Here is a 26,346-nt window from a genome sequence, read left to right on the forward strand (position 1 = left end):
TTCCAGGTGTCTCCAGGGAAAGAGCTGAGCACTTCCAAGCCCCAGCTCTTCCCAGAGCGCACGCGCCCCCTAGCGTCCTGAGCCCGGCTGGACGTCTCAAGCGCCCGGTGCTGGGGCATTTGGGAGCCTCTCAAGAGGTCAACTCTAAAACAGCTTCAAACTCCAAGCACAAGGCGCTCTAAAATTTAGTGCCTAAACTGAGGCTGCGCTGCCGGGTTCTCACCATATGCCACATTTCCCCCAGCTGGCTTTAGCGATGACACAGTGTCATCTGAAGCGTCACTGGCCCGGGAGGGCCCTTTTTTCTTGGCCTGGGAGACTCAGGTAGACGTTAGCTGTGGATAGCGGGGTGGGGGCAGGGGGGTTGTTTGCTGGGTGGCGTTTCAGGTGCACCCCTAGATCATCTCTGAGCCAGGAGGGGGCCGAGCCCCGGGAAGAGGGGAAGAACTTGTAATCGCGTGCAGCAGGACAATGCCGACTTTTGAACCTCTAACCACTAAGCAAACAACCCTTGTGCTCTTGCTCCACTGTCCAAACAGGGTTTATTGACAGGCGTTTCACGGCAACGCATAGCAACCGCGCCGCTGGCAAAGGGCTGGCGTGTGGGCGCGGCCAGAACGCAAAGCAGCGCTCTTTGCTGGGGCGGGAGGCACCTAGGGGCAATGGGGATCACCTGGCCCTGAACCCGGGGAGCTCCCGCCTCGCAGACGCCCACGCTGCTTCCCTCTGGTTGGCCAACTTCTACTTCCCGCTGGACCTCCTTTGCCAATCTAACAGCAAATTCGCCACTCGGAAGGGCGGAGAAATTGGGGAGGTGCTGCCAGGGGTAGGGGGTACAAGCGTCTCGCAGCTGCGCACAGCCTGCCCTGCGTGTCTCCTCCCTCCTGTGAGTCCTCGCCCGGGTTTAGGGCGCGGTTTAGTCCTAAATGGTGGGGTAAAACTTCCCTTCCCGGTCTTGCCCGGAGATCCAGACACTCAGGAGCGGCAGTAGATCCGCCAGATATGCAACCACCACTTGAATCTTAAACCGATCTTGGAATTCTTGTGTTTGGGGAATGAGGGTGTGAGGACAAGGTCATTCCGGGTAATTCTAAAGGCGTGTAGACATAGAGGGCCCATGGACACGTCTAGGGATTCGGAAGACTATATATAGCCATGGAAATGTCGTCTGGAAAGAACAGAAAAATATTAATCAATGCTTGTGTCCACTTCGCTGGGCTAAAGGGCATACCTGGGCGCGCGGGGGTGTCACTAATGGAGGGAGTTGTGGTCTGTTTGCATTGGGAAGGGAGCTGAAGCCTTCTTACCCCACCCCCATGATTCTGTAGCAGCTGGGAAGCAGCTAGCCCTAGTGACGAGCATTTTGCCCAAAGGCACCCCCAGGAAAACCGCACATTCCACAGCCCTACGCTGCACCGAGGCGTGGGGGAGGGGAAGGGCTCAGAATCTGCTCCTCCTCCTTCAGGCTTCTGAAGCTTAGGGGTAAGAGGCTTCCCAGACAACAACCTCCCCTACCTTCTTCCTCACCACCTTCACCCCCCTCCCCTCCGCACCACTTCTAGCGTGCAATCGGAGAAGATATTTCCTGGGGGTGTGAGAGTGGGAATAATTTCAGTCAAAATCCAAAGAAGATAAATCTCAGGATCTGAAATCTGGAAAGTTCGTTTATCTTTTGTCTTTTTAGAAAATAAAAGTCGACCGTGTTCGGATTCCCCCACTTCCCTTCACCGCACATCACTTCTCTACCCATGGCTTTTTGAAAGGCTGGCTTAGTTTGTTACACAGATCAAGGACTCCAACCGCAGCAACACCTCCGTTCTTCACCAGCCAGAGACGAGGGAAAGGACAGGAAGTCCAGGTTGGCTCTGGCATTTACAACACAGACATACATTCAGCCTCCAGCAGCTCTGGTGACAGGCTTTCCAAACAAGCCCTTGTCGGCAGGGGCCTGGAGTTGGCTCACCACCCCCTCCTTTCACCTCAGTCCCTGAGCCCACCAACCCCTTCCTGGTTTGTAGAGGGAGCAGAAAGCCAGACCACCTGGGGGTTCTGCAGACTTTGGTTAGTCCAACCTTCTCCCGCAGCTGCCTCTGGCTCATGCAGTTTGAACTGTCCCTGGCCCCGAGGCAGGATGGCCAGCTGGTTCTCAGAAAGCAGTCGGCAGGAAACAGCCATCTTGGCTCAAGTATTGCTCATTTCCCCAGCCTCTCTCCTTCCTCGGCTCCAGAAATGCAGTCCGATGCTGTTGGCCAAGAGCCGGGGCACAAGAGGCTGAAGGCTTGGTTGGTGCCTGTAGCCAGTCCTGGCAGGGAGCGTGGACGAAGCCCCAGAGATCACTTCCTCTGTCATCGCTGACAGGAAGAATCAGAATGGAAAAGAGTGAAGAAGAAAAAAAAAACTGAACCATATCTTCCCCTGAGGCCCACAATCCCACTTGTCCTAACTTCTGTCCCCATTCTTCATCTGTAGGTATTATTTGTGGGTGGGAAGAGAGAGGCGTCTTCGGAGGTCCATGCTCTTCACCGCTCAGCCTGGAATTGCTCTGCCGCCGCTACAGACCACGGGAGGAGTCACTGGGTGACAGTGGGGTTTAACACCCCTCCAGCTGGCCCCAGAACCCCAGGGACCGAACCAGGCACTGAGCCTTGCAGGGAAGACACAGGACTCAAGGGCTCGGGCACGCTCCTCAGTGCACCTGGCTGAGGCTGCGAGGGCTGCGGCGGAGGTGGGGCCGGCGGCTGCTGCTGCTGCTGCTGCTGCTGCTGCTGCAGTTTCTTCTTGTTGATTTTCCTTTCCTTGGCTCTGCGGTTCTGAAACCAAATTTTAACCTAGAAATGACAAGGCAGAAGATAGAAAAGATGAAAAGAGGAAGCAGCAGCATTCTAAGATCATCCTTGCCTGAGAAACCGTCTCCGGGCTCTTCCAGAAGTTTCCAATCACTATCCCCTACTCCCCCTCACACACACCATTGAGCTTTAGCGCAACGTTGAAGCATTCGTTCCCAGACTCAATTCAGTCTGAGGAGAAGTGGCAATCCCATGCCTTGCCCTCCTTCCCCCCGTTGCTTTCCAAAGAGCCTCTTGGAATCTCAGAACCAAGGAAAAGAAACCGCGCAGAAAGGTCCTCCCCCATGCAGATGGGTGGCCAGCTTCACGGGCATCCTTTGGCCCTCAGTGCAGAGGAACTGTACTGGTCTTCACCTTGGTGCCCGCAATGAGATTTCCTGTAAAATTTCCTGACTGAATTTGTCCTGTTTTTTTTTTCTTTTCCTTTTCCCTATACTATAGAAAGTGTTTGTGGGCCAAGCAAAACCTCTTTCGTTTTTTTAAAGAAACAAGTTTTTATGTTTAATTATGTGTATGCACATATACAGAGTGAGATTACCCACAGAAGCCAGAGGCACTGGATGACCCCTGCAGCTGGAGTTACAGGCCACTGTAAGCCACCTGATATGGGTTCTGGAAACAGAACTCAGTCCTCTGAAAGAGCATTAATGTACTCTTAAATGCAGAGCCATCCCTCCAGCCCCTGTCTCTTTAGTGTATGAGTAGACGGGGCCTTCATTTTTCTTTTTTTCTTTCCCCTAGTGCTGGGATAAAGAGAACATATCCTAATACAGTGATTGTCAATGTTCTTAATGCTGTGACCCTTTAAGACAGTTCTTCATGTTGTGGTGACCCCAGCCACAAAATTATTGTGTTGCTACTTTGTAACTGTACTTTTATTACTGTTATGAATTATAATGTAAATATCTCTGGACCCACAAGTTGAAAATCACCGTCCTAATAAATCTTTATTGTCCCAAGTGGAGTTCCATGCTTGAGTCGTGCCTTGGTTTTTCTTGCAGTTCTCAGATCCCTCAAAATAAAAAGCAATTCAGAAAAAAAAATCAAGAAAAGACAACTGGTAATTTAAGGATTCCCAAAAGGAAACTGCTCTCTTCCTTTCATTAAGGAAAGGGTGGATGGACTCTTGGCCAGGCTTCCTAGTGCTACCTGCCAGTGCCCGCACCCCATGCAGTAATAGCCAGACCCTGGGAAGGCAATTCCCACCTGCCTCTCCGAGAGTCCCAGTGTGGCCGCCAGCTCAGCTTTCCGCCTGATGGTGATATATCGACTGTAGTGGAACTCCTTCTCCAGCTCCAGTCGCTGATGGTCTGTGTACACCACTCGGTATTTGTCTTTCGTCCTGGTTTTCACTGTGGAGGAAGGAGAAGCTTTGGCTAAGAACTACAATCCATCAGTCATAGGTAATGACAAACCTCCCTAACCCAGGAGCCATTTCTCTTCCTTTACTGATGTGGTGGGGGGAGCAGGTGTGACTGTCTACTACCAAGGCTGACAATATCCACACCACAGGATCCAGGGGAGGAGAAGGGTGTGAGCCTCGGGGCACAACTAACTTCTCACACAGCCCCTTCCTACCCATAATCCAAATATAGTCTATTTAGGACCAGAAGAAAGGGAGGTGGGGGGAGTGGCCAGAGTCCCCAGGTATATAATATCCATTTTCAGGTTTACTAGAAATGACAGCCACCTTTAAAACACCTGGGACTGTGGTGTCAGGGTTAGCTGTTGGTTTCCCCTTTGTCTCAATACAGTGGAAAGGTGGGTGCAGGAACTGGCGGCTTCCTGAAAGCCACCAGAATCATATTCTAGATACAGTAACTAATTCTGCTCTGGAATTCTGAGCTGGGCTCCAGAACTTCAGAAGGACAATCCCTCCTGCTGAGAACACTTCATTCCTGCCCAACCAGGTTTGGCCCAGGGCAACTTTTCTTTTTTAATTCCCCATTTATTCCATGCGACAGCTATCCTGACCAGTGACCTATGATCATTGGATTGAGTCAACATATTAAATCTTGGATTGATTGTTTTACTGAAGGGCCTTGACAAGTAGCGCGGGACTGCTGCATCAGGCTGGAGCCTGTCTATTCACCGCGTCTGTCGTGGTTGCTTTTCGACAGAACGCTGGCCAGGAACTGTTCCACGTCTCAAGTTGGAGAGGCCACACAGCAAAGCAGGTTTTAGCGCTCAGTGCCTAGTCGAACAAGGAGATCTAAGGGGTAGGAATTGCCGAGAGGTGTTTAAGGCCCCGCAGGCTGACTTTGTTCAGGTAAAAAACCTTTGCAAACCACAACAAAAGCGCCCTGGGAGGATACAGGAGGGATCAGAGAGCTCCCCCAGCCTCTGAAAGGGGAACACAGTCGCAAACAATGCCGGACAAGGCGATCTTATCAAAGAAAAGCCCTTTCAATGCTTTAATAACAACCGCATTCTGTTTGAATTACCACTACTGAGCAAATGGCGGCCTCAGCTTTCATCCCCTTCCCCGCCAGGCGCATTAACATAAACACAGCACCGCAGGCGCATTTGAATGGGCGCTGCGGCCTCGACCCCGCGCCTGCTTTGGAAGAAAAGGGATCCAACATATCCTGAACGCGTTCACACCAGTTACTGCCTGAAACCCACTCTCGAGTGCCCTACTACACAGAAGACGACAGAACCAGATCCGGGTGCGCAGCCCGAATTGCACAACACTTGGAATCCTGAAGGAAACCATTAGAGCTGGGAAGGGAGGCACAGGACAGTTCCCCCAGAGGTTCTCGCCTTGGGATGGGTGCTGCCCGTTCAGCACCACGCTCGGGCTGAGGAACGCTCAGCGCTCTGAGGTCCGCTCCCTCAAGGGTCTGGGAGGCAGCCCCGCACCCCCTGGGAACCAAGCAGGGGGGCTGGAAGAGGGGAGGGATGAGAAGGAGTTGTCAGAATTCATTATTGACTGCGAAAGTCACCACCCTCTTTCCGGGCCCTAAAAGAGACAATGGCTGGGCTGAAAAGGTGTACATCAAAGCTGGCCGGGCGGCGTACACGCCTCTGCCCCTTGACAGATGACGCTCTGCAGAGGAGTCGGGCTCCGGCGCTGCGGGCCACAGCCTCCCCACATTAACATCACAAGGGCGCCCGGCGCCGACAGCGGCCTTGCCACCTCGGCGCGGGACTTCACAGCGGCCTCTCATCTGCTGACCCCGCGGCCAGGGCTCCTGAGGTTATCCGCCCCCTCCCAGGACCCCAGTCTCGGACCACCCACCCCCTGCACGCTAAAAGTCTTTCGTTGGTCTAAGACCCCTGCCGCAGACCCCCGCCCATTGTGTCCTTCAGGCAGGCTGGTGCAGGGAAGGTTTGGGGTAGCTCAGGTCTAGGAATAAATCCTCTTGGAAATGACCAAGCCAAAGCCCACTCACTGGAGGCTAATCTGTAGCCTTCTGTCCGACAACATTGCCCACCAGGCCGCTCATGGGGTGTGCTCAGTGACGCAGAAGAGCCAGAGACAGGCCCCCAAGTGCCGCTCTGATTTATACGGCTGTAATTGGCTATAAACCTCCGTAAAGTGGCCATAACCTGCATGTGGCCTGGCTGTACTGACTAGATGCAAACCGAGAGAAGCGGAAACTCAAAGAGCTGAAGAAGGTTCCACGGAACAAAAAGGGGACTCTAATACCACTCCTCTGTCACACTTTTCCCACTTCCTTCCTACCCACCCACCCCCACACACACATAGGGACATCAGAAAAGGCAAAACCGACGCCAGTGAGTCCCACAGTTCGGCAAATCTAGGGTCTTTAGCAATTATCTCCCGAGTCTAGAATACACAACACGCGCAGACACACGAGATCCTTGAAGGTTCGGTTAGAGAAAATAGAGAAAAATGGCCCACGTCTGAAGAAGCTGGGTCCGTTCAGGGATTCCTCTCCTTGCTTCTTGCTCTCTGTGATGACAGGAGAGGACTTCCGTGGGAGACTTTGCTTAGCAGAAGGAAGGGTCAGGGATCCTGGAACTCCCCCTTCCCCTTAAGCCAGTGCCTTCCTTCTCTCCAGCGGGCGCACAGCAGCCTCTGGTCTCTGCTCCAGCAGCGCTGACCCCTTGAGTTGGCTTTAATAGTCAAACTGGTCTTGTTCAGTCTCCACACTCCCTGGCAATTACCCCTTTAGGGGGTACCTCAAATGGAGGAAGGAGAGTGGGTAGCTAAATGGTATAGGCACGGTGAGGGGATCCAAGGCCCCCCTTTCGCCTGGGGGGTGTGTAAGGAATGCTGGCCCTGTGATTCTCCTCGCGGCGTAGAGCTTACGACATTGTCGGAAGCTTCCGAAGGTATCCCGATGTTGCCAACGAGGAACTGTTAGAGAGGAAACCGTTCCTCTGCCCTAAACAAACGTGTGTGAGAAGCACAAACTATGCACATCTGGGACCGCAATCAGCAAAAGCCCCCCCACCAGGGGTCCATCCCAGTGGTTTCCCCCTTGCCCCTCCTCCTCTACTGGCCAGAAGCTCGCAGACTGCCGGCGACAGTCCCGGTGCGCGCGGGACCTGGGACGCGCCCCAGCACCGCTTACCTTGGCTTCCCAGGGACGGCTGTGCGGGCTTCCGCATCCACTCGCACAAGTTTCGCCGCTGGCCGCTGGGCGACAGCTGCTCGGCGGCGGCGGTGGCTGCCGGCCCCGGAGGGCCGGGGTTGAGTGTCTGCAGCAAGCCGGAGGCGCAAGACGGCGCGGCAGCCGGATGGTGCGGGTGGTGATGCGGGTGATGGTGAGCGTGGTAGTCGGCGGGGCTGCTGTAGCCCATAGCGGCGGCCGGGGAGCCCCCGTTGAGGCCGTGGGCTACAGCGTTGGCCGCAGCAGCGCCCCCAGGCGCGTAGCCGTTCCAGTCCTCGCGGAGAGGCGCGCCGTATGCGGTGGGCCAGGATGGCCCTGGCGACTGAGCGCTGTCCAAATTCGCCGCGGCAGCAGCCGCGGCCGCCACGTGGTAACCACCGTAGTCCGGGTACTGCGGGGGGCTGACAAAGTTCTGCGGTGCCAGGTTGAGGCCGCCGGAGTGGCGCACGGAGCTGGGGTACATGCTCACGTCCTTGTCTAGGAGGTAGCTCACGTACATGGTGGCGAGGGACCCAGAGCAGACCTCACCATGCTGCCTGGGGACGAATCCTGGAGGCTGCCAGAGGCGCGGGGCACAGAGGGCTAGGGACGCGGGGGCGCGGGGAGCTGCGGGTGGCTGGCTGCACCTCAGCCCACGGTGCTCCGCTGGCTCCTAGCGGCGCTCCTGCCTCCGGGGCAGTCCCTCCCTCTGTCCTGCCTCCTCCCTCTCTTCCTTCTTTCCTCCCACCTCCTTGCCACTAGGCTGCGGAGGCGGGGGAAGACCCGCCACCACAGGTTGGCTCGCGGAGTCCCAGGCCAGCGGCCTTACGTGATTAACGAATGTTTACAAGACTCTATTAGTAATGACACAGACACCAATGGCTGGAGACGTCGAGTCGCAGCGCACTGCGCTCACAAACCCCCAGAAACACGATTTGCATTTAAAAGAAAGGGGGGGGAGCTCACGAGAGGGCAGGGACCAGATCACAGCTAAATATTCAATCCTTTATTGTTAAAGAGCTTCCTCCTTCCAACCTGGTGCACTTTAACCTCCAATCACAGGTTCAAAGAATGAAATCAAGAGACTTGCAAAAAGTATTGGCGGAGGGGGGGGGGGAGAGAAAGGGAGAGAGAGAGAGAGAGAGAGAGAGAGAGAGAGAGAAAGGGAGAGAGATCTTGGTTGGATGGCTGGAATCTGGGTTTAGAGACAGGAGCAGTCTTGTTCCTGCATTCGCAGGGAGGAGGCGGTCAAGAAATTCTTGTTCCCAAAGAGAAAAAAGAAGCCAGAAGCCATTGCTTTGAGGACATTTCTGACCAACAGAGGAGGTGACTTGTAGATCTAAGACCAGGGCCATTCCTTCCCACTCCCAGAATCAGAATGAAACTGACTGACGTCCCAAACAACCGACAGCACTACTTTTATTTCCTTGCCAAAGATAAAAGATGGTCCTAGCTCCAGGCTGCGCCCTTGCCCTTGAATTCGTCTTACACTTAGGATCTGAGTTCAGTTAAAACTATTTTAAAAATATTACTGTCTCGAAAAACCAAAAAAAAATATTACTTTAAAGAACCGAACACCTCTACAAAGCCAAGATATGTTTGGCTATGACTTACCTTGGAAGGGAGTAATTGGTGGGGTCTGAAGAGATGCCTAGGACCTCAGTAAATTTTTACCCTTGAGCACTAGTTATACGGTGTATTCAGTTTGAAATGTCAACCGATTATACTTGTACTTTTATTAAAAGTATTTAAAAGTTGAAAAATCAAGGAGCATGTTTCTGTCAACTCCTACCCAGTTATTGTTGTCTTACATAATGCCTATGTCTTAAAAACCCTTTCTCCTGGAGCCCAAGAGATGTCTTACCCAAAAAGCACTGGCTGCTCTTTAGAGGGCCCGTGTTCAATTCCCACTACCCATCTGGTGGCTCACAGCCCTTATGGATCTGACACCCTCATTTTACTTCGTTGGGCACCAGACACATGAATGGTGCACAGACGTACATATGGACAAAACACCCCCATAAAATAATAAAATAGGTCAATCTTTGAAAACATTCAACTAGTTTAAAAGAGCACTTTCTCTTTTATAATGTAAAACCCTCTCTGCAGAAATCTGTTTTTTCATCCCAGGGAATGAAGAGGCCATCTGCTGTCAGTATTAGTTCTGCTCATGAAAATCAAGGGCGGGCACGGAGACCTGAACTGCCCTACAGCAGAGCCTTTGGGGTGGGAGAAAGTCACCTGATTGCACTAGGCAACTTGGTGATGTTGGGACTGCCACTTCAGAAGGGAGGTTACAAACCGCCCAGGCCCAAGCTAGGCAACTCTACTTTGCTCTTGCAAATGGTGCCTGGAACTCAAGGTATTGGTAGCACTCCTTCACAGAGCCCTTCTCTCATGGATCATAGGTTCTTTTGTCAAGGGCTTCTCTGGGTAGGAGTCCTCCCTGGGGTACTTTCCAGGGCCCTTTATCTTCTTGGACCCCTGCCTCACGAATCTACACCTGTGGGAACCTGCCTTCTTCATATCCTTTGTATGTTGTAAGGAAGGTTAAAACTGGGGGTGGCTGGATATTCAAGAGCTGTCCCTCAAGAGGCCAGGGATCCTTGTTACTCCTCCTTAAACCCTCCTGGGTAGGCACTGAACAGGAACAACAAGAGTGCCATCTCTCTTTGCAAGAATCACACCTGGAAATAAATATCAAGCCCTACTACAGAAGGCAAAAGCAGAAAGGGGTGTTCCCAGTCCCTACGGGGTGGCCAGAATGTGGGAGGTTAAGTAGTGGGCACTGCAGACTTTTGATCTTAGTAGTGTCTTCCTCCTCTTCCTGAGACTCAATACCTCTTCCATTCCTTCAAGTCCCCTCCCAGGCTTAAGCTCTGGAAGCCCAGGCCCAGACCCAGGCTCAGCCTGTGTCTTTAGAATGCCTGCATTCTGGCATTTCTTTGAAACAATCACTTTATTAGGGACAGCCATTCCCCCTCAGCCCTGTGGTGGCTACTTCCTGAGTTTTTATGGCCCAGGCTGCCAGCCACTGGCTAATTGTCCCTGTTTTCCAGCTGTGTCTCTGTACTCTGCCATGGAAAAAAATGACTTCAGGTTGGGCACTACTAGGGGAGCAGGTAGGGTTACTCTGCTCTCCCAAGGCCGAGCAACAGGGGAGCCTGAGTTTTATTTGGGGTGCTTGAACCCAGGAAAGAAAACCAGTACTAACAGGAACTGTTTTTCCTCCTTGCAAAACCTGGGTACCCTAGCAGTCATAGCTTGACCGCGGTGGCAGTGGCAGAGTCTGGGCTGTTGGGAGAGGAGAAAGGGGCTGATAAAGCCTGTCCTTTGACAAGCTCTTCAGAGTGGAAGCGTTGCTAATCCTCCCATCCTCCAAGGCTGGGTCTCCCAGAGGGACAGGGTGGTGAGAAAGATTGTGACTTCTGTGGAAGGTGGCAAATGGGAAGGAAGCCTGCCTGTCTTTCTACTGGGACAGTTCTAGTAGGATGGAGGTTTCCTCTGGAAATCCCCTCCAGGATGAAGCAGGGCCTCCAGGTAAGTGCTGACCCACAACTCTGGCATAATACAGAGAAAGGTGGGTAAAGCCTCCCTCCAGGCTCCCTTACTGTTGTGCTGAGACTACTAGAGAAGGGACCACTCTGGGTGTCCCCGGGTGCATTGGAGGTGGCTGCCTTCCACAGACTATTTCATTCACCAGCCCTCCCTCTTGGGAAAGCATGAGCTGACAGGGGAGAGAGTAGGAAGGAAAAAAAGATCCCAGTAAATAAAGCAACAGGAAGACTGTGGGGACAGCCAACCTGGTTATCAAAGGGGTAACCCTTTGTTGCCTACAGTGTAGAGGCCATTCCACATTCCTTCAAGAGGGTCTCTTTTCAGGACACAGGCTGGTGGCCTGAGCAGGGGCGCAGGAGGAGGAGGAGGGGGAGGAGGAGGAGGAGGAGGAGGAGGAGGAGGAGGAGGAGGAGGAGGGAGCTACCGGAAGGGGCGGGCTCCCCCACCCTTAAACCCACAGATCCCTGACCTGGCTCCCTCCCTGCTCAAAGGTCCTGCTGCTGGTCCCAGCTACAGAACCTCACCTCTGTCACACAATTTTAGTTCCTGCAGTTGGAGAGCAAGCGGGCACCCACCTAACACAAAGTAGGCACTCTCTGCCCACCTTAGCGTCCTTTCTGAGTTCCCCGGAAACAAGATGGACCTCAGTAATATGACCCACTCATCAAAAACCTGAATCCCCAGGAAGAGCAAGAGAGAGTTTCTGGCCAGTTCTCTCAGCTTAGCAGGCAGAGTGCCGTGGGTCAACGTTCTAACACTACTTAATTGGGAGCTTGGGAATCTTTGAGCCAATGGCAATCCACTCACACAAAGAAAGACTCAATAATGCATGAATTAACCCCAACAGCAGCAACCGGCCCTGCGGCAACCCACTCAGCTAACATCTCAGGGAAGGAAGTCAATAGCATTGTCCTTTCTCTAGGGCTTCTCCAGAGTCTGTCACCTGCCCAGCACACTAGGCTACAATGGAGACCCAAGTGTCCATCCAGGGCAGCAAGGAGGTGCTGCAGCTGCTCAGCCGCCAGCAGAAACAGATGTGGTCTCAGCTGGCAAGTGAAGCACGCTGGGTGCCAGTCCTCTCCAGCTAAGGAGAGCTCCCAGAATTCGCAGAGCATTGTGGGCTGGGATGCCCAAGCTTAGGGACCCAGCTGTCTTAAGCCTCTCCTGGAGGAACAGCGGAGCAGCATTCTGATCCAGTGCAGGAGATATCCCTTGTTCTACTGTTCTGCCCAAAGTATATTCCCACAGCCAGAAGGTCTAAGAAAACAAAGCTGTTAAGGAAAGGGGGAAATGTTTGGCTTTAGCACTCTCTTTAGAATGTTTTTGCTCATTGGATGAAAGTTAAATATTTAGAAGTGACTTATCTTTCTCCTTTGTTCTAAAATTGGTGCTTGGATGCTTGGAGTGTTGGGCAATTCCTTTGACTTCCGTATGGCAGATGAGAACAGAAACCCGCTAGAGCTTTTGTAACGGTAGGATCTGAGGGGTCTCCCAGACTAGGAAACACCGGAGAGAGCTAATCTAAGCTCACAGCAGAGAGCATTCCCAGTGCACTGGCCTTCTGTTAGCCTCTCTTCTCTCACCATTGTCTCAGCCTGGAATGACCTTTGTTTGTCATATGAAAATCTCTTCCAAGGAAAGCCTACTGGGCAAGTTTAATATGGCCAGGGCAGGACGGGGCACAGACAAACCCGTGTCTCTCTCTCAGTTCATATACACTGACAGGCTGCCTTACCTGAAGCTGGGTGGTGGTGGTGGTGGTTATGGTGGGTGATGATGGTGATGGTGCCTGGTGGTGATGGTGGTGGTGATGGCTGTGGGTGGGTGGTGATGGTGGTGGTGGGTGGTGGTGATAGTTGTGGTGGTGGTGATGGTGGTGGGTGGTGGTGATGGTGGTGGGTGGTGGTGGTGATGGTGGTGGGTGGTGGTGATGGTGGTGGCAGGTGGTGGTGGTGATGGTGGTGGGTGGTGGTGGTGATGGTGGTGATGGTGGTGGGTGGTGGTGATGATGATGGTGTGGTGGTGGTGGTGATGGTGGTGGGTGGTGGTGGTGATGGTGGGTGGTGGTGGTGATGGTGGTGGGTGGTGGTGATGGTGGTGGCAGGTGGTGGTGGTGATGGTGGTGGGTGGTGGTGGTGGTGATGGTGGTGGGTGGTGCTGGTGGGTGGTGGTGATGGTGGTGGGTGGTGATGGTGGTGATGGTGGGTGGTGGTGGTGGTGGGTGGTGATGGTGGTGGTGATGGTGGTGGTGGTGGTGGTGGTGGTGGTGGAGGTGGTGGTGGTGGAGGTGGTGGTGGTAGAGGTGGTGGTGGTGGTGGTGGTGGTGGTGGTGGTGGTGGTGGTGGTGATGGTGGTGGGTGGTGGTGGAGGTGGTGGTGGTGGTGGTGGTGATGGTGGTGGGTGGTGGTGGTGGTGATGGTGGTGGGTGGTGGTGGGTGGTGGTGGGTGGTGGTGGGTGGTGGTGGGTGGTGATGGTGGTGGGTGGTGGTGGGTGGTGGTGGTGGTGGAGGTGGTGGTGGTGGAGGTGGTGGTGGTGATGGTGGTGGTGGTGGTGGTGGTGGTGGTGGTGGTGGGTGGTGGTGGTGGTGGAGGTGGTGGTGGTGGAGGTGGTGGTGGTGGAGGTGGTGGTGGGTGGTGATGATGGTGGGTGGTGGTGATGGTGGTGGTGGTGGTGGTGGGTGGTGGTGGTGGTGGTGGAGGTGGTGGTGGTGGGTGGTGGTGGTGGGTGGTGATAATGGTGGGTGGTGGTGGTGGTGGTGGTGGTGGTGGTGGTGGGTGGTGGGTGGTGGTGGAGGTGGTGGTGGTGGGTGGTGGTGGTGGGTGGTGGTGGTGGGTGGTGATAATGGTGGGTGGTGGTGGTGGTGGGTGGTGGTGGTGGTAGTGGTGGTGGTGGTGGTGGTGGTGGTGGTGGTGGGTGGTGGTGGTGGTGGTGGTGGTGGGTGGTGGTGGTGATGGTGGTGGTGGTGGTGGTGGTAGTGGTGGTGGTGGTGATGATGGTGGGTGGTGGTGGTGGTGGGTGGTGGTGGTGATGGTGACAGTGGCAGTGGCACTTAGAACCTACACAAGTTGCCATTTTACAAAGACCAGAGAGGAGTGGAGATCCTCCCAAGGTCTCACAGCTATGCTCAGATCTCCAGCGATATGTCTGATCTTTGCCATGCAGCAGTCTGTACAGACGTTAATTATTACTATGTCTGTTGGTGCCACCCTGGAAACATCCCCAGTACAAAACCAGCTATCAGGATCAAGGACTGAGAACTCCCCACCCTATAGGCACCACAGTACTGGAGCAGTCAGGCTCTGGATTGCTACAATGCTGACCCACATTCCAGACTGCTTTCTCTCGGGAGCACCTGCTTTCTTCAGTCTTCCTAGTTATGGAATACATTTCCCCCAGAAGTTCTATTCTAGTTTCTCCGACTGACTGTAAAGGTCTCCATCCACTTTTGTCTCGTAGTAAACACTTTCTAGGGGCGGGGGAAATCTCCATTTTTTAATATCGCAACTGACATTCTGTGACTCAATTGGAAAGGTGTCCGTTCAAAAAACGAACAAAGGTTAGGCATCGAATATGTCTCTTCCCTGCTTCTCCCCTTATTAAATACCAGCTTCTTTAAAGCCCAAGGCACAGAATAGGTTTTTTTAGTTATTTTTTTTTTAAACCATCCACACTCCCCAGTTACGAAGGTGAGCGACTAGTTCAGAAATGGGCTCCTGATTTCCAGGCTGAGCCTTGGGCTGAGGTACCCTGCTGGGCTCGGATGTTTTTGTAAGGGGCTGTAACTGTGGGGGAGGTGAAGAGCGAAGCACCCCCCCCCCCCGTGTGTGTGTGTGTGTGTGTGTGTGTGTGTGTGTGTGTGTACCCTGTGGTGAACTGTCTGGTTACTTACTGGAGTCAAAACACCCAGTCCTCGAATCCTTGGGCTGTCTGGTTCTTTTTCAGTCTCAATCTTTTTTTTCCTTGACGAATTCGTAAGTAAAATATTAATTGTTCCCACCAAATGCAAACCAGCTGTCCCTGCGCCCTCCTGGTGTTCGCTGGGTCTACCCGACGGAGCGAGCACCTTGAGGTGCCTGCGACGCGGGCTGGTTTCCCGCATGCTGCGCACCAGAGAGGGGAAGGAACAAGGGGCAGCGCCAGGCACAGGCTTGCCACTGTTGGAGCCCAGACACGAAGAAAGGAAACTGCGAGCCACCTCTCTGCAGCACCGGTCACCCGCCACCAGCCTCGGGCCTGGGGCGGAGGGAGGGGGGCTTTGACACTGGGCTCCCTAGAAAGGGCCCTCAGGTGCCGCAACCGTTCTTTTCCAGCTCGCTCTCTTCCTGCATCGCACGTCCAGCCCTGACCTCCAGACTGGGAAGAGTCCTTGAGTAGCCCTCTCGGGTCACCTCACCTCCACCTCCTTCCAAAGGGACGCCAGCAACTGCCCAACCCGTGCCCTTTCCCTCAGGGGTAAAAGACTGGATAATCTCTTGATGGCTGAAATGCAGTTATGCCACTAGTTAGACCCGGTCGTTCCTGAGAAGCACAGATTGCATCTATGATTCTAAAAATAGCCCTGGGAATCTTGCCCCGTTGGATTCTCTGCATCTTCGGTTTATCAAATTTACATAAAGAGGGTGGATTCTACATTTTAGGGCCCTTATCTAAGGGTTGGGTTTACCCCAGGGCTACACGGAATGCTTTGAGTGTAGTGGATTTTGAGTCTTTGGCCTGGTGCTCCTGTCCCCCAGGTGGCCCACCATAGGATGCTGATAGCAGGCGCCTTCCAAGGCATCCACTCCTTCATCCCCAGTTTCCCTTGCCCACACTGCTCAGGGAAGTAGATGAGGTGACAGAAGAGGTAACAGGTTCCTTTCCTTTGATTCTGAGTGCTCCAGGAGGGGATTATTTCTGTGGACCCCCAGAACCCAAAGTTCTGGAAAAGGGGGAGAGTACATTTTGTTTTATTTAGTCGTTTGCTAATGAAAATCAACTCTGCTTCCACCTGTCTTGTTGAGGAAGTCATGAATGATTGTGTTTTCTCTGGACCAAGAGAAGCCTAAGTAGTATTCTTGCGACTCATTAACTCCCCTCCCCTCTCTCTCTGGTGGCGGGGGTGGGATGTTGTGACAGTGTCTCCTGCTGGTGATGTTGCTTCTTCAGAGACCACAGCAGGCTGACTGACTCTGGATCTCCAGGTTCCCAAATCTGACTTGTTCTATAGATTTCTATCTGCATCATCTCTACCCCCATATTACCAGCACTATGGGATACCATCTTCATCCAGGGCTCCACAACACCCAGGGCTGTCCAATGAGTATTGCTATTTTAATATTGGGTGGCTCATAAGGCTGTCCAGTCCACCACCAAAGGCTGACCTTTTGGAGGGACAAGGGTGACACTGGCTCCTGACCATCAAAACTTTCCAACTTGGGCACACACACACACACACACACACACACACACACACTGATCTCTGCAGGGCATAGTCCCCAAGTTGGTAGTTGAGTAGGAGAACTCAACTCCCACTGCTAGATGATCACCTGGGACCAAAACCAATGTTTTAATTCCCCCCTCCCAACTTCAGCTTTCATGAGTGTCTCAAAGTGAGATAGTCGCTTCTGCTCACGTGTAAATATCAGGTAAATCAAATGAAGTGGGAAAAGAAAAATCACTATGGAATACAAGACTCCCCTTTCAGTGCCTTTTGCATTGTTGTTCCTGCTTAGCAGGAGAGAATGGGGAGCCAGAAGGGAGCTTTCAATTCGCTAAAGCTGTAGTGTCGGGCAGACCGCAAGGCGAATGGAGAATTGAAGCAGCGATCTGGATAAATCCGGGACAAAGCGCTAAACTCTCTAGAATTTTGACATATTTTGGCGACGAGTGTTCATGTGGATGAGTGCACAAAGGATGCATTCATTGCTCGTGTGATTGCTTCAGTTCTCCACTTGCTTTGTGTGGGTGAGAGGATTGTCCTTCCAGGCCGGAGCCGGCTCCGGCGAAGGGTGTCCCCTTTGTGGTGCATCCTGCTGGCGTTCGGATCCCCAGCCCCGCAGCGGTTCCACACTGGCGGGACCGGCGCCTAGTAAATCCGCCAGGCGCAAGTGGCAGATCTTCTTCACTTCGCCCAGGGCGGTGCGCAGCTCGGACTCGGGCTGGCAATGCAGCCGGCGGGCTAGCTCCCGGGGCACTGCGGCGCGGTCGCTCAGGCGCGCAGCTAGCACAAATGGAAAACCAAAGCGCTTGCGGTACAGCGCGTTGAGCTGCTGCAGCCGCAGCCGGTCGTCTGAGTCCAGGCTGATGAGGCCCGCTTGGCTCTGCTCCCGCAGCGACTCGGCGGTGAGCGTGCCCTGCTGCAGATCGCGGCCCGCTAGGTCCGGGTGACAACGTAGGATGCCCTCATGGCCTGCGGAGAGAAGCACAGACACACACCTGCAGAGGGTTACTCCCTGCACTTCAGAAAGCCAAACTGGGTCCCTGGGTAGTGGTGTCCCTCTCCAATAACGGGATGCGGGTCCCTCCGTCCCCCGCCAGGACCCGGGGGCGGGGCGCGAGTGACAGGTTTGGCCTTTCAGACCTAAGGGGGGGGGGATCCTGGGGGGAGGGAGAGGGAAGAAAGGGAGGGAGGGAGAGAGACAGAGAGAGAGAGAGAGAGAGAGAGAGAGAGAGAGAGATCGGAGAGGCTGGGAATTTACGACCTGTTCTGGGAGAGCTGGGAAGCGATAAGAAGTCCTAGCTACTCCTATCTTTTCAAAGTCCTTTGCTCTCAGGGGGGCTTTGATGTTGAAAGGGGGCCGGATGCGAAGGCCTGAAGACTTCCGCCAAAAGTCCTGGAATGGGTTTCGTTCTGCCTCTAAGAACAGGCAGGAGCGGAGTGGGTCCAGGGGCTTTGCAAATAAATGCCTAGATTTTGTGACTCTAAGTGTGAGTTCTGGGTCTCTGGGATGAAACAGTCAATGAACCTTGCGGGCTAACCGAAAAGAATCCCATTTCATCGAAATCCTTCCGCTCTTGATGAAAGCGGCTTGCCTTTTTATTTTTGTTTTGGTTTTTTGTTTATTTGTTTTGTTTCTTTAATTATAATCACCCACTCTGGGGTTCTGTTGTTACTCCTTCTCTGTCTGACTTCAGATCCCAAAAGAGCCCGAGTGGGTGGAAGCTCTCGTTCTAGGCCTCTCGCTTTGGGAAAGTCTAGCTGTGGCGTCCGGGGTTCTAATTTAAGGGGACTCCCGGCCATCCTGGCAGGTCGCGTCGTTTAAGCACTGTAAAGAACGCGAATTGAAATTCCCTGGCTAGACAAGATCTCAAATGTGCCCAGAAGGGCGGCCCTCCGTAAAAGAAGGAGAGTGACACCTAATTTACCGATTATGGAGAACTAAAGATAACTCATTTCCCCATACCCTGGCACCTAACGCACAAGCAGTTCATGTTCATAGCAAGTCCAGGAAAACGGAACTATGAGATGCAGCCGCCTTTCTATTCCATCTCCACAAAGCAGGTAGGTGTCTATCTCCCTTTGGCAGTGGGAATAGGTGCGGCTTTGTTGGAAATGGGAACTGATTAAAACACCCTTTAGTAAGTTGTATCTCAATACTCACAGAGAGGAAAACCCCCTTTAAATATGGTGCAGCCTCCCCTTCCCCAAAAGTTTCCCCCACCCCGCCTCCATAACAGGATGGAAAGTAAAGCCCACACCAAAGCAAATCCGTGGCCTGTATTCTGTATACGGAACTCCAGGGGATCAGACAATTTCTTCTGGCCTCCTTGGTCACCGCGGCGCACAAGCGAGTGTCATACAATCACAATCACATAAATAAAAATTAAATCCATTTTAGAAAAGAATATTGAGCAAAGGCTCAAAAAGACAAACTTCAGTTCTTCTGCCCAAGGTCACTGAGCTGCGCACCTGCACACAGTTCGCTCTAAACCCACAGACCGCTGTAATGACTTGCCTGGCTAAGAGGAGTTGGTCACCAGTTCCATTCTCGCCCCCTCCCCGTCATGGGTATCCTAATTCTAGACCACCGCGCTCAGGAGTAGTTCTCTCTTCTGCAGTCCAGAGAGAGCTTTCCGTGTGGTGCGAAAACGTGTGTGTTACATTTCCCACCTGGGAGGCCAGAGGGCTGGTGGTTGCCACGCCACTCAGGACAGGTTCTCCCCACATCCATCCAATCCCAGAATGGGCAGACAGCCTTGGCTGCACATTTACGCTACTAAAAGACAGCGCACCCACATCGATCCTCTCTTGTTAAGAGTTAAAACAAGCAGCCTCTGGGCCACCTCTCCCAGGAGGATCCAATTGCTTTACTGCGTGTGCTCCCGGGTCTGTTCAAGCAGCCATCGATGCAGTTATTGGTGGGCTTCACGGGAGTGGGAAGTCTCCCCCCCCCCCGCCCCCAGGAACCTGCTGTTGCACATGCGTGGAGCGCCACCCCCCCAAACCTTCTTGCCCTTACACCTCACTTCTCACTCCTCCTAGGTTTATCTTCCCCTCTTGAAAGCATCGCCTGAGTTAATGTTTGCCTAGGAGTGAGATGTGTTTGCCACTCTTGCAGAGAAGACAAGAAGGGGGAAGAGAAAAGAGGCCTAGAATAGAGCAGGGCAAAGGGCAGAAGAAAATTACGCTAAATTAGCGGAACCGAAATTTACACACACCACACACACACACACACACACACACACACACACACACACCACGCGCGCGCGCCTTTCAGCGGCACAGACAAGAAAGAACTGGAATGGTAGCCTACCAGAAGAAATAAAGCTGGGCTGGCTTGCCCAGTCACGGTTCCCACCTTAGCTGCTCCAAATCGCTGGTCCCTTGGGTACTGCAGAGGCTAGCACCCATCTGCCTACGGATATACAGCAAGGGCCTCCCTAGTTCCCATCTGCACTGTATCTCCTTCAAGGTACCCACAGCTGAGGCCATTAATCCCAAAAGGAGGCTGGAGACTGGAAGACAGCTCGCATTCCGGAGTCTCCCCTACGTGGGTGGCCCAGTGCAGGCAGTCTCTGGCACCCTCATTTGTTTCATAACATCTCATGGAAACTCAGATTTTCCCAGCTGTGTCACTGGGTGTCAGGACAAGGCGAGGAGCAGGTAGGTATTGCTCACTGGGAACAGAGGGCAACCTCACCAAGACTTGCTGCGAGTCCAGAGAAGGGTAGGGCTGACAACAGTGCCCTCTGAGCAAGCAGCAACTGCCTAGAAGCCTATTGTGGCCCTCCTGTGCCCCTCTGTCTACACCAGTCATGCGCCCCCCACTCCTGGCACAAGGGATGGTCTTGTGTCATCTAGTAAAGACCAACTCCTTCACCCGTGTTCTTACACACACACACACACACACACACACACACACACAGAGAGAGAGTTATTTTAAAAGGAGACCTTTTATTTATTTATTTTTATAGTATGATTTTTTAAACTTTATTTAACTTTATTTCATGTGCATTGGTATAACGATGTTAGATTCTCTTGAACTGGAGTTACAGACAGCTGTGAGCTGCCATGTGGGTGCTGGGAATTGAACCCAGGTTCTCCGGAGGAGCAGTCAGTGCTCTTAACCACTGAGCCATCTCACCAGCCCCAAAAGGAGACCTTCTGAAGATATTTATTTTTAAATTTTCGTGTGTTTACACGGGAGTGTGTGCCCAGATGCATGCGCGCTTGCCTGCTATTGAGGTATCCATCCCCTGGAGCTGGTGATTGGTTGTGAGCTCTGATATGGGTGCTGGGAACAGACAGAACTCAGCTCATCTGCAAGTGCTTAACCTCTAGACACAGTGTTCCTTTGGTGACAGTCTCATCTAGCCAAGGCAATGCCCTTGTTTGCCTGGTCTTCCTCCCAAGTGCTGGAATTACATGAATTACCCACACTGAGTTTCACGTGTGGTTTCTTTGTTTTGAAGTGTGTGTGTGTGTGTGTGTGTCTCACATATATGTAGGTGCCATGCACACACCCAACTGCTTCTCTCTTGTTCCTTCAGTTTCAAGGCAGCCTCTAGGTCCCCTTGCCCCGGGGGCTCCAGTAGCTTTATTGCGCATGCTCTGGGGTCAGTCCACAGCATTTCCACCTGTGGTTTCTTTGTTTTTAGTTGTATATGTGCATGTGTGCGTGCTTGTGTGTCACATACTTGTGGATGCCCTTGCAGGCAAGAGACATCTGATCCCATGGAACTAGATTTCCAGGTGGTTTTTGGTCACTTGAGGTGCTGGGAACTGAACTGGGATCCCATGCAAGGGCTGTAAGTGTTCTTAATCACTGAGTCATCTCTTCAGCTCCTGGTTTTGGTGTCTTGAGTTTACTCGTGACTTTCCTTCTCAGATGTCACATCTACAAGTCATGCATGGCTTTCTGCACCCTCCCCATTCCACAGTGGGGAGCCACTGAGAACCATGCTTCCCAAAGGCAGATCTAGAGCCCCCATGGAGCTCCCGGCTCCCCACCACTTTTTTCTTATTTCTCTGGCCTTCTCACTTTCTTGTTGTTTACTTCTGCGCTTCTCCATCCAGGTCACTCTATCAAGTCTCTGACCCCTCCCACAAACCAATCTGCCCTCATCAGAGTCCATTAAGAACAGCAGTCTAGCCTGAGCCCATGGGCCAGGCCCTGGCATCGTCCCTCCTGCTTCAGGTGCCTGTCCTTGTGTGGCTCAGCCCAGATGTTAGCACTAAAAGGAGTTGGACTTGCTTCTCCCTTTCTTATTTACAGAGTTAAGTGTTCTTGTCGAGGGGTTTTCTTTTGTTCTGTTAAATTTTTCTTCAGAGACAGGGTTTCTTGTAGTCCAGGCTGGCTTCAGACTCCATATGTGGCTGAGGATAACCTTCCTGAGTCCATCTCCCAAGTGCTGGACATACAGCATTTGTGCCTGGATTGTGCTGTGTCCTGGGAACCAAACCCAAGGCTTCCACATCCTAGACAACCTCTCCACCAAGCAACCGAACTCCCTCTCCTGCCCCACCATCCGGTCCATGTTTAAATCTTTATAGTCTCAGGCCAGGGGTCACCCTCAGGTTCCCCTGCTTGTTAAGCACACACTCTGCCCCTGAGCCACACCCCCAGTCAGTCATGCAGTTTTAAGTGCTGTAAGTTCTTTCATGACCCCAAGATCTAGTTTGTCCTTAGCTTCACCATGTTCCCTTTCTCTTATCGAGTATCACATACAGCATCTTCATTTTAGTTTTTATTAGGACCAGAACTAACAAGATCCCATTTTTTTTTTGCTTTTTGTCTTCTGTACCCCAGAAAATTATAGCACCCCACACAGCCACTCAGACAAGGTACTGAAGGGTTATCTTTAGCATTTATTGATTTTGATCTCCCTCTGTCAAACCCACCTACCTAAATCTTGTTGACTTTAGCTCTCTCTCCTGGCCAGCCAGCAGGTCTCACCATCTCCACTACCCCAACCACAGTACAAACAGCTTGTATTGGTATAGCAAAGTTATTGCACGCGGGCACGCACACACACACACACACACACGGTGGAGGGTGCTAGAGACAAAGACAGAGAAGAAAGAGAAGAGAGAAGAGAGAGACACAAATAGATACAAAGAGACAAAGATGGAGAGAAACTGGCAGAGACTGGAGAGAGAGAGAGAGAGAGAGAGAGAGAGAGAGAGAGAGAGAGAGAGAAAGAGACTTATTGCTGTAGGTTTGGGTTGGCACTGGAGCTGGACCCCACAGCCTTAGGTGTGGTTCATTTCCCTAGCCTAGGAGCGCCTGTGGTTTCAACCTCCCTTCCTTTCCTTTACTACAGTTGCCACCTATGCTTAGGACTATGAGAGCTGATAGGTTAGACGTGCTGAATTAGCAGGTGAGGCTTGGGCCCAATAGTAATCCTCTACTGCCATCTAGTGGACACTATACATCATAGTTTAACTTAAAGGAGAGGGCAACCTCACTTTCACTCTAAAAATCCAGTTTTCTGCCCAAGGTAGAAAGTTTTTTCTTTTTCTCTTTCTTTCTTTCTTTTTCCCTCCCTCCCTCCCTTTCTCCATCCCTCCTTTCCTTCCTTTTAAAAGCTAACCCATGAGGATAGAGAGATGGTCCAGAAGAGCAAGGGCTGGTCTTCCAGAGAACCTGGGTTCAATTCCAGAGGACCCAGCACCCACATGGCAGCTAACAACTGTCTGTAACTTCAAGATCTGACACCCTCACACAGAAGTACATGCAGGCAAAACATCAAATGGGTATTAAACAAAAATAAATAAATCATTTAAAAAGTATAATCCAAACAAACCCTTCTCTAGGAATAACACTGTGTTTCATCCACCCCCATCCCTTATCCCCGTGATACTTCATTTTTATCACTTTGACACAAACTAACTCTTCATCTGTGAAAAGGAAACTTCAATCAAAGAATTGCTTCCATTAGATCAGTTTGTGGCCAAGTCTGCAGGGCACTTTCTCTTTCTTTTCTTTCTTTTCTTCTCATTTCTTCTTTGGTTTTTCGAGATGGGGTTTCTCTTTGTAGCCCTGGCTATCCAGGAACTCGCTGTAGACCAGCCTGGTCTCAAATTTGCAGAGATTCACCTGCCTCTGTCTTCTGGGATTAAAGGTATGCACCACCGCTGCCTGGCTTGTGGGGCATTCTCTTAATTGTTAATTGATGAGGGAGGGTCCAGCCCACTGTGGGTTAGGCAGCTGGGCTTGAACTGGATTAGGAAAGAATCGGAGAGAACCAGAGACAGCAAGCCCATAAACAGTGTTCCTCCGTGGTCTCTGCTTCAGTTTCTGCCTCCAGATTCCTGCCTTGAGCTCCTTGCTCTGAATTCCCTCCCCATGGACTGTGATGGGGAAGTGTAATTCATACAAACCCTTTCGACCCCAAAATTGTTACAGCAACAGAGACATAAAGTAAAGCACTCCCTTTAGGTCATTTCTACCCTTAAACGGCAAAGATTCTATTACCCAGTTTGTTCCTTGTTGTCCAAAGGCAAAAGATTGCACAGGGGTGTGAGAACTTGAATCTCCAGCACCCCGGTCAAAAGCCTTGCTTGGCTGGCTATTCCAGTGTTGAAGGCGGGTACAAGCAGATTCTTCCAAGGCTTGCAGGTCATTCTGGCTAAAACAAACTTTGGGTTCAGTGAGAGACCCTGTTCCAAAGGGAAAAAGCCGAGAGAAAGGGGAAGATACCTGAAGTCCTCCTCTATGTGTGCACCCACCCCACGTGTGTGCACACAAACATATAGCACACACAGCACATGTGCATGTTTGTGAGAGTGCGCGAGCACGCGCGCACGCGCGCGCACACACACACACACACACACACGCACACCTTTCTAATTTTGTTTTTAGATTATCTAGAAAATCCTCCAGAAGTCAGGAGATTGACTTCTAGTTTGGTCATTTTCTTCAAAAACCTTTAGATTGGGGTCAAGAGATGGCTCCGTGGTTAAGAGCACTGGCTACTCTTGCAGAAGACCTGGGTTCAGTTCCCAGCACCCACCTCAGGTGGTTCACAATGGCCCATAACTCCAGTTCCAGGGGCTCTGATACCTACTTTGGGCTCCACAGACACCTGCATTCACGAGGCGCACAGAGATACACTCTGTCACACGCATAGTTACATAAGGAAATTAATTTTAAAAATTATGCTGGATTCATTTTAAAAACGGAGCCTTAAAAGACATTGAGTTACTAGCTGTTGTTGGTTTTCCTTTGACAGAAACAACGTGGAAGGATTGAATGCAGCTCAGTGAGTACTGGGATTATGGGCTAGGGCCACCAGGCTTCCGTTTGAGATAGACGCACCCTTAGATTTTTGTGTTTGCCTGCACAGTCTGTGCACCACATGTGATCCTGATGGCCACCGAGGCCAGAAGAGGACATCAGGTTTTTTCATTCAGAGGCATTTGTGACAGCTGTGTGGGTGCTGAGACTCGGTCTCTAGGCCCCTGGGAGAGCAGCCAGTGCTCTTACCTGCAGAGTACTCTAAATTCTCTTATGAGGACGTCCAGGTGAGGACGGGACGTCACTGGCCATCGCAGTTGTCCTGAAGACAGCAGTGTGTGCCTGTCCCTTTGTGAGACCACAGGGTCACCCTCCTGCCTCAAGTCCCCAAGGGCATGTCTGGTTTATTCTGGAACCCAAATAGCCAGCGAGCAAGGACTGCATGCCTTTGGCCTCTGTGCCTTTCGGGCACCAATCAGTCTGAACCCCTACTTTCTCTTCTCCCCACCTCATGGCCCCAAATGCTTCAGGGCTTTCTCTCTCCCAGGAACACACCACTTGCTTAAGCGTCTCTTCTTCCCCCAACAGAGCCTTGGATCTGAGTACAAGTACTTTCTTTGTCTGGTCCAAACTGACTTTCTCTTGTGAAGGACCCAGTTTAGCACTCCCCTTGGAGGTCCCTGAGATATATTCGCTGCCCTCTCTCTTGTACCCAGAGCGATGCCAAGGTGGACCCTGGGTGGCTGAAAGGGGCCAGTCTCAGACTGCCCTTTGGCCTCTAACACGCTCGTGACCTCCAGGCTCCAATGTTCGCTACGCTGTCTTACCGGACACACTCTTTTTTTTTTTTTTTTTTTTTTATGGAACGCTTCACGAATTTGTGTGTCATCCTTGCGCAGGGGCCATGCTAATCTTCTCTGTATCGTTCCATTTTTTTTCTTTTTTTTTTTTTTAGTATATGTGCTGCCGAAGCGAGCACCCGCACACTCCTGACTCTACTTAGAGCCTAGCACCTTGAAAGGCTAACCCTTCCAACAAAACCAGCTAGATAACTCTAAGTATAAGCAACAGGGCTAAACCAATCTAAAATATTTTTCTATACGATATTGGAAATCGCTTTGTGAGCTCAAGGGCCGGAAGTCTTACCTGACCTTGGAAGAGCATCGATAAAATCAAAAAAGTGTTTTTCCAGGTCTTCCAAGCCAGAGAATGGACGCTGGGACCAAACAGCAGCTGCGACCAGAGGACATTTTTCAATGACGTTCCCAAACACATCCACAAATTCACCGAAGTCCATGGAGTTGACCTTCTCCATGTCCATGGCTGAGATTCTGCTCTCTTCCAGTGAGTGGCACCGACTCTTCCTCGCACGCTTGTATTTGCTGAACACACAGGCTCGCCTTGTGCAATACCAGCCGAGCTGGGTTAAATGCCCCTGGGAGGAGCCTGTCCAGAATGTTCCTGCAATGCGTAAACACGGGTTTAAGGGTTTCCTTGGTGCTAGGGGGTGTTATATGTGCTGGGGACAGAACCCACACGTGCTAAACAAGCATTCTACCACTGAGTTTTATTCCACCCAGGCTTAAGGCCATGGACAAGGGAGCAAGGACTTCTGCATAAGGAAAGTTCCCGAGCAAGTTTGGCCATCCTCAGAGCCAGCAGAGGGTGTGGGACCCCCTGAAACTGGAGTTACAGGTGATTGTGGATCAGCACGTGGGTGC

The 26,346-nt window shown here is 52.0% G+C and overlaps 2 protein-coding genes and 1 pseudogene across 4 annotated transcripts; all 3 read right to left on the reverse strand.

Moving 5' to 3' along the window:
- Positions 1-1,646: 1,646 nt before the first annotated feature.
- On the reverse strand, positions 1,647-8,297 carry Cdx2 (caudal type homeobox 2). 2 transcript variants are annotated; one of them, XM_041678237.1, is made up of 3 exons: positions 7,391-8,297; positions 4,057-4,198; positions 1,647-2,828 (listed from the first exon to the last, which is right to left on the reverse strand). In XM_041678237.1, the coding sequence occupies exons 1-3, from the start codon at positions 7,926-7,928 to the stop codon at positions 2,687-2,689; spliced, it is 822 nt and encodes a 273-aa protein (XP_041534171.1). In that variant the 5' UTR covers positions 7,929-8,297; the 3' UTR covers positions 1,647-2,686. The 2 variants fall into 2 exon arrangements, with proteins under 2 accessions (XP_041534171.1, XP_041534170.1); XM_041678236.1 differs by having other exon boundaries at positions 4,053-4,198; positions 7,391-8,276.
- A 7,498-nt stretch (positions 8,298-15,795) lies between these two features.
- Urad (ureidoimidazoline (2-oxo-4-hydroxy-4-carboxy-5-) decarboxylase) lies at positions 15,796-25,984 on the reverse strand. Of its 2 annotated transcripts, none has more exons than XM_041678201.1 (2): positions 25,772-25,984; positions 15,796-17,355 (listed from the first exon to the last, which is right to left on the reverse strand). In XM_041678201.1, the coding sequence occupies exons 1-2, from the start codon at positions 25,944-25,946 to the stop codon at positions 16,886-16,888; spliced, it is 645 nt and encodes a 214-aa protein (XP_041534135.1). In that variant the 5' UTR covers positions 25,947-25,984; the 3' UTR covers positions 15,796-16,885. The 2 variants fall into 2 exon arrangements, with proteins under 2 accessions (XP_041534135.1, XP_041534136.1); XM_041678202.1 differs by lacking the exon at positions 25,772-25,984 and adding an exon at positions 19,057-19,177.
- Positions 25,480-25,567, reverse strand: LOC121465200 (annotated as a pseudogene).
- Positions 25,985-26,346: the final 362 nt, after the last annotated feature.

Source organism: Microtus oregoni, unplaced genomic scaffold, assembly GCF_018167655.1.
Source record: "Microtus oregoni isolate MIOR12 unplaced genomic scaffold, Mior012 000029F_ref0000214, whole genome shotgun sequence".
Lineage (NCBI taxonomy): Eukaryota > Metazoa > Chordata > Mammalia > Rodentia > Cricetidae > Microtus > Microtus oregoni.

Coding starts and splice junctions, on each gene's coding strand:
- Cdx2 (XM_041678236.1), bottom strand. CDS start 7,928: ATGTACGTGAGCTACCTCCTAGACAAGGACGTGAGCATGTACCCCAGC. Junction 4,199..7,390: donor GCCGTCCCTGGGAAGCCAAG/GTAAGCGGTGCT, acceptor CTTCCTCCACAG/TGAAAACCAGGACGAAAGAC. Junction 2,829..4,052: donor TGGGACTCTCGGAGAGGCAG/GTGGGAATTGCC, acceptor TGTCATTTCTAG/GTTAAAATTTGGTTTCAGAA.
- Urad (XM_041678201.1), bottom strand. CDS start 25,946: ATGGACATGGAGAAGGTCAACTCCATGGACTTCGGTGAATTTGTGGAT. Junction 17,356..25,771: donor CGATGCTCTTCCAAGGTCAG/GTAAGACTTCCG, acceptor TTCTCTCCGCAG/GCCATGAGGGCATCCTACGT.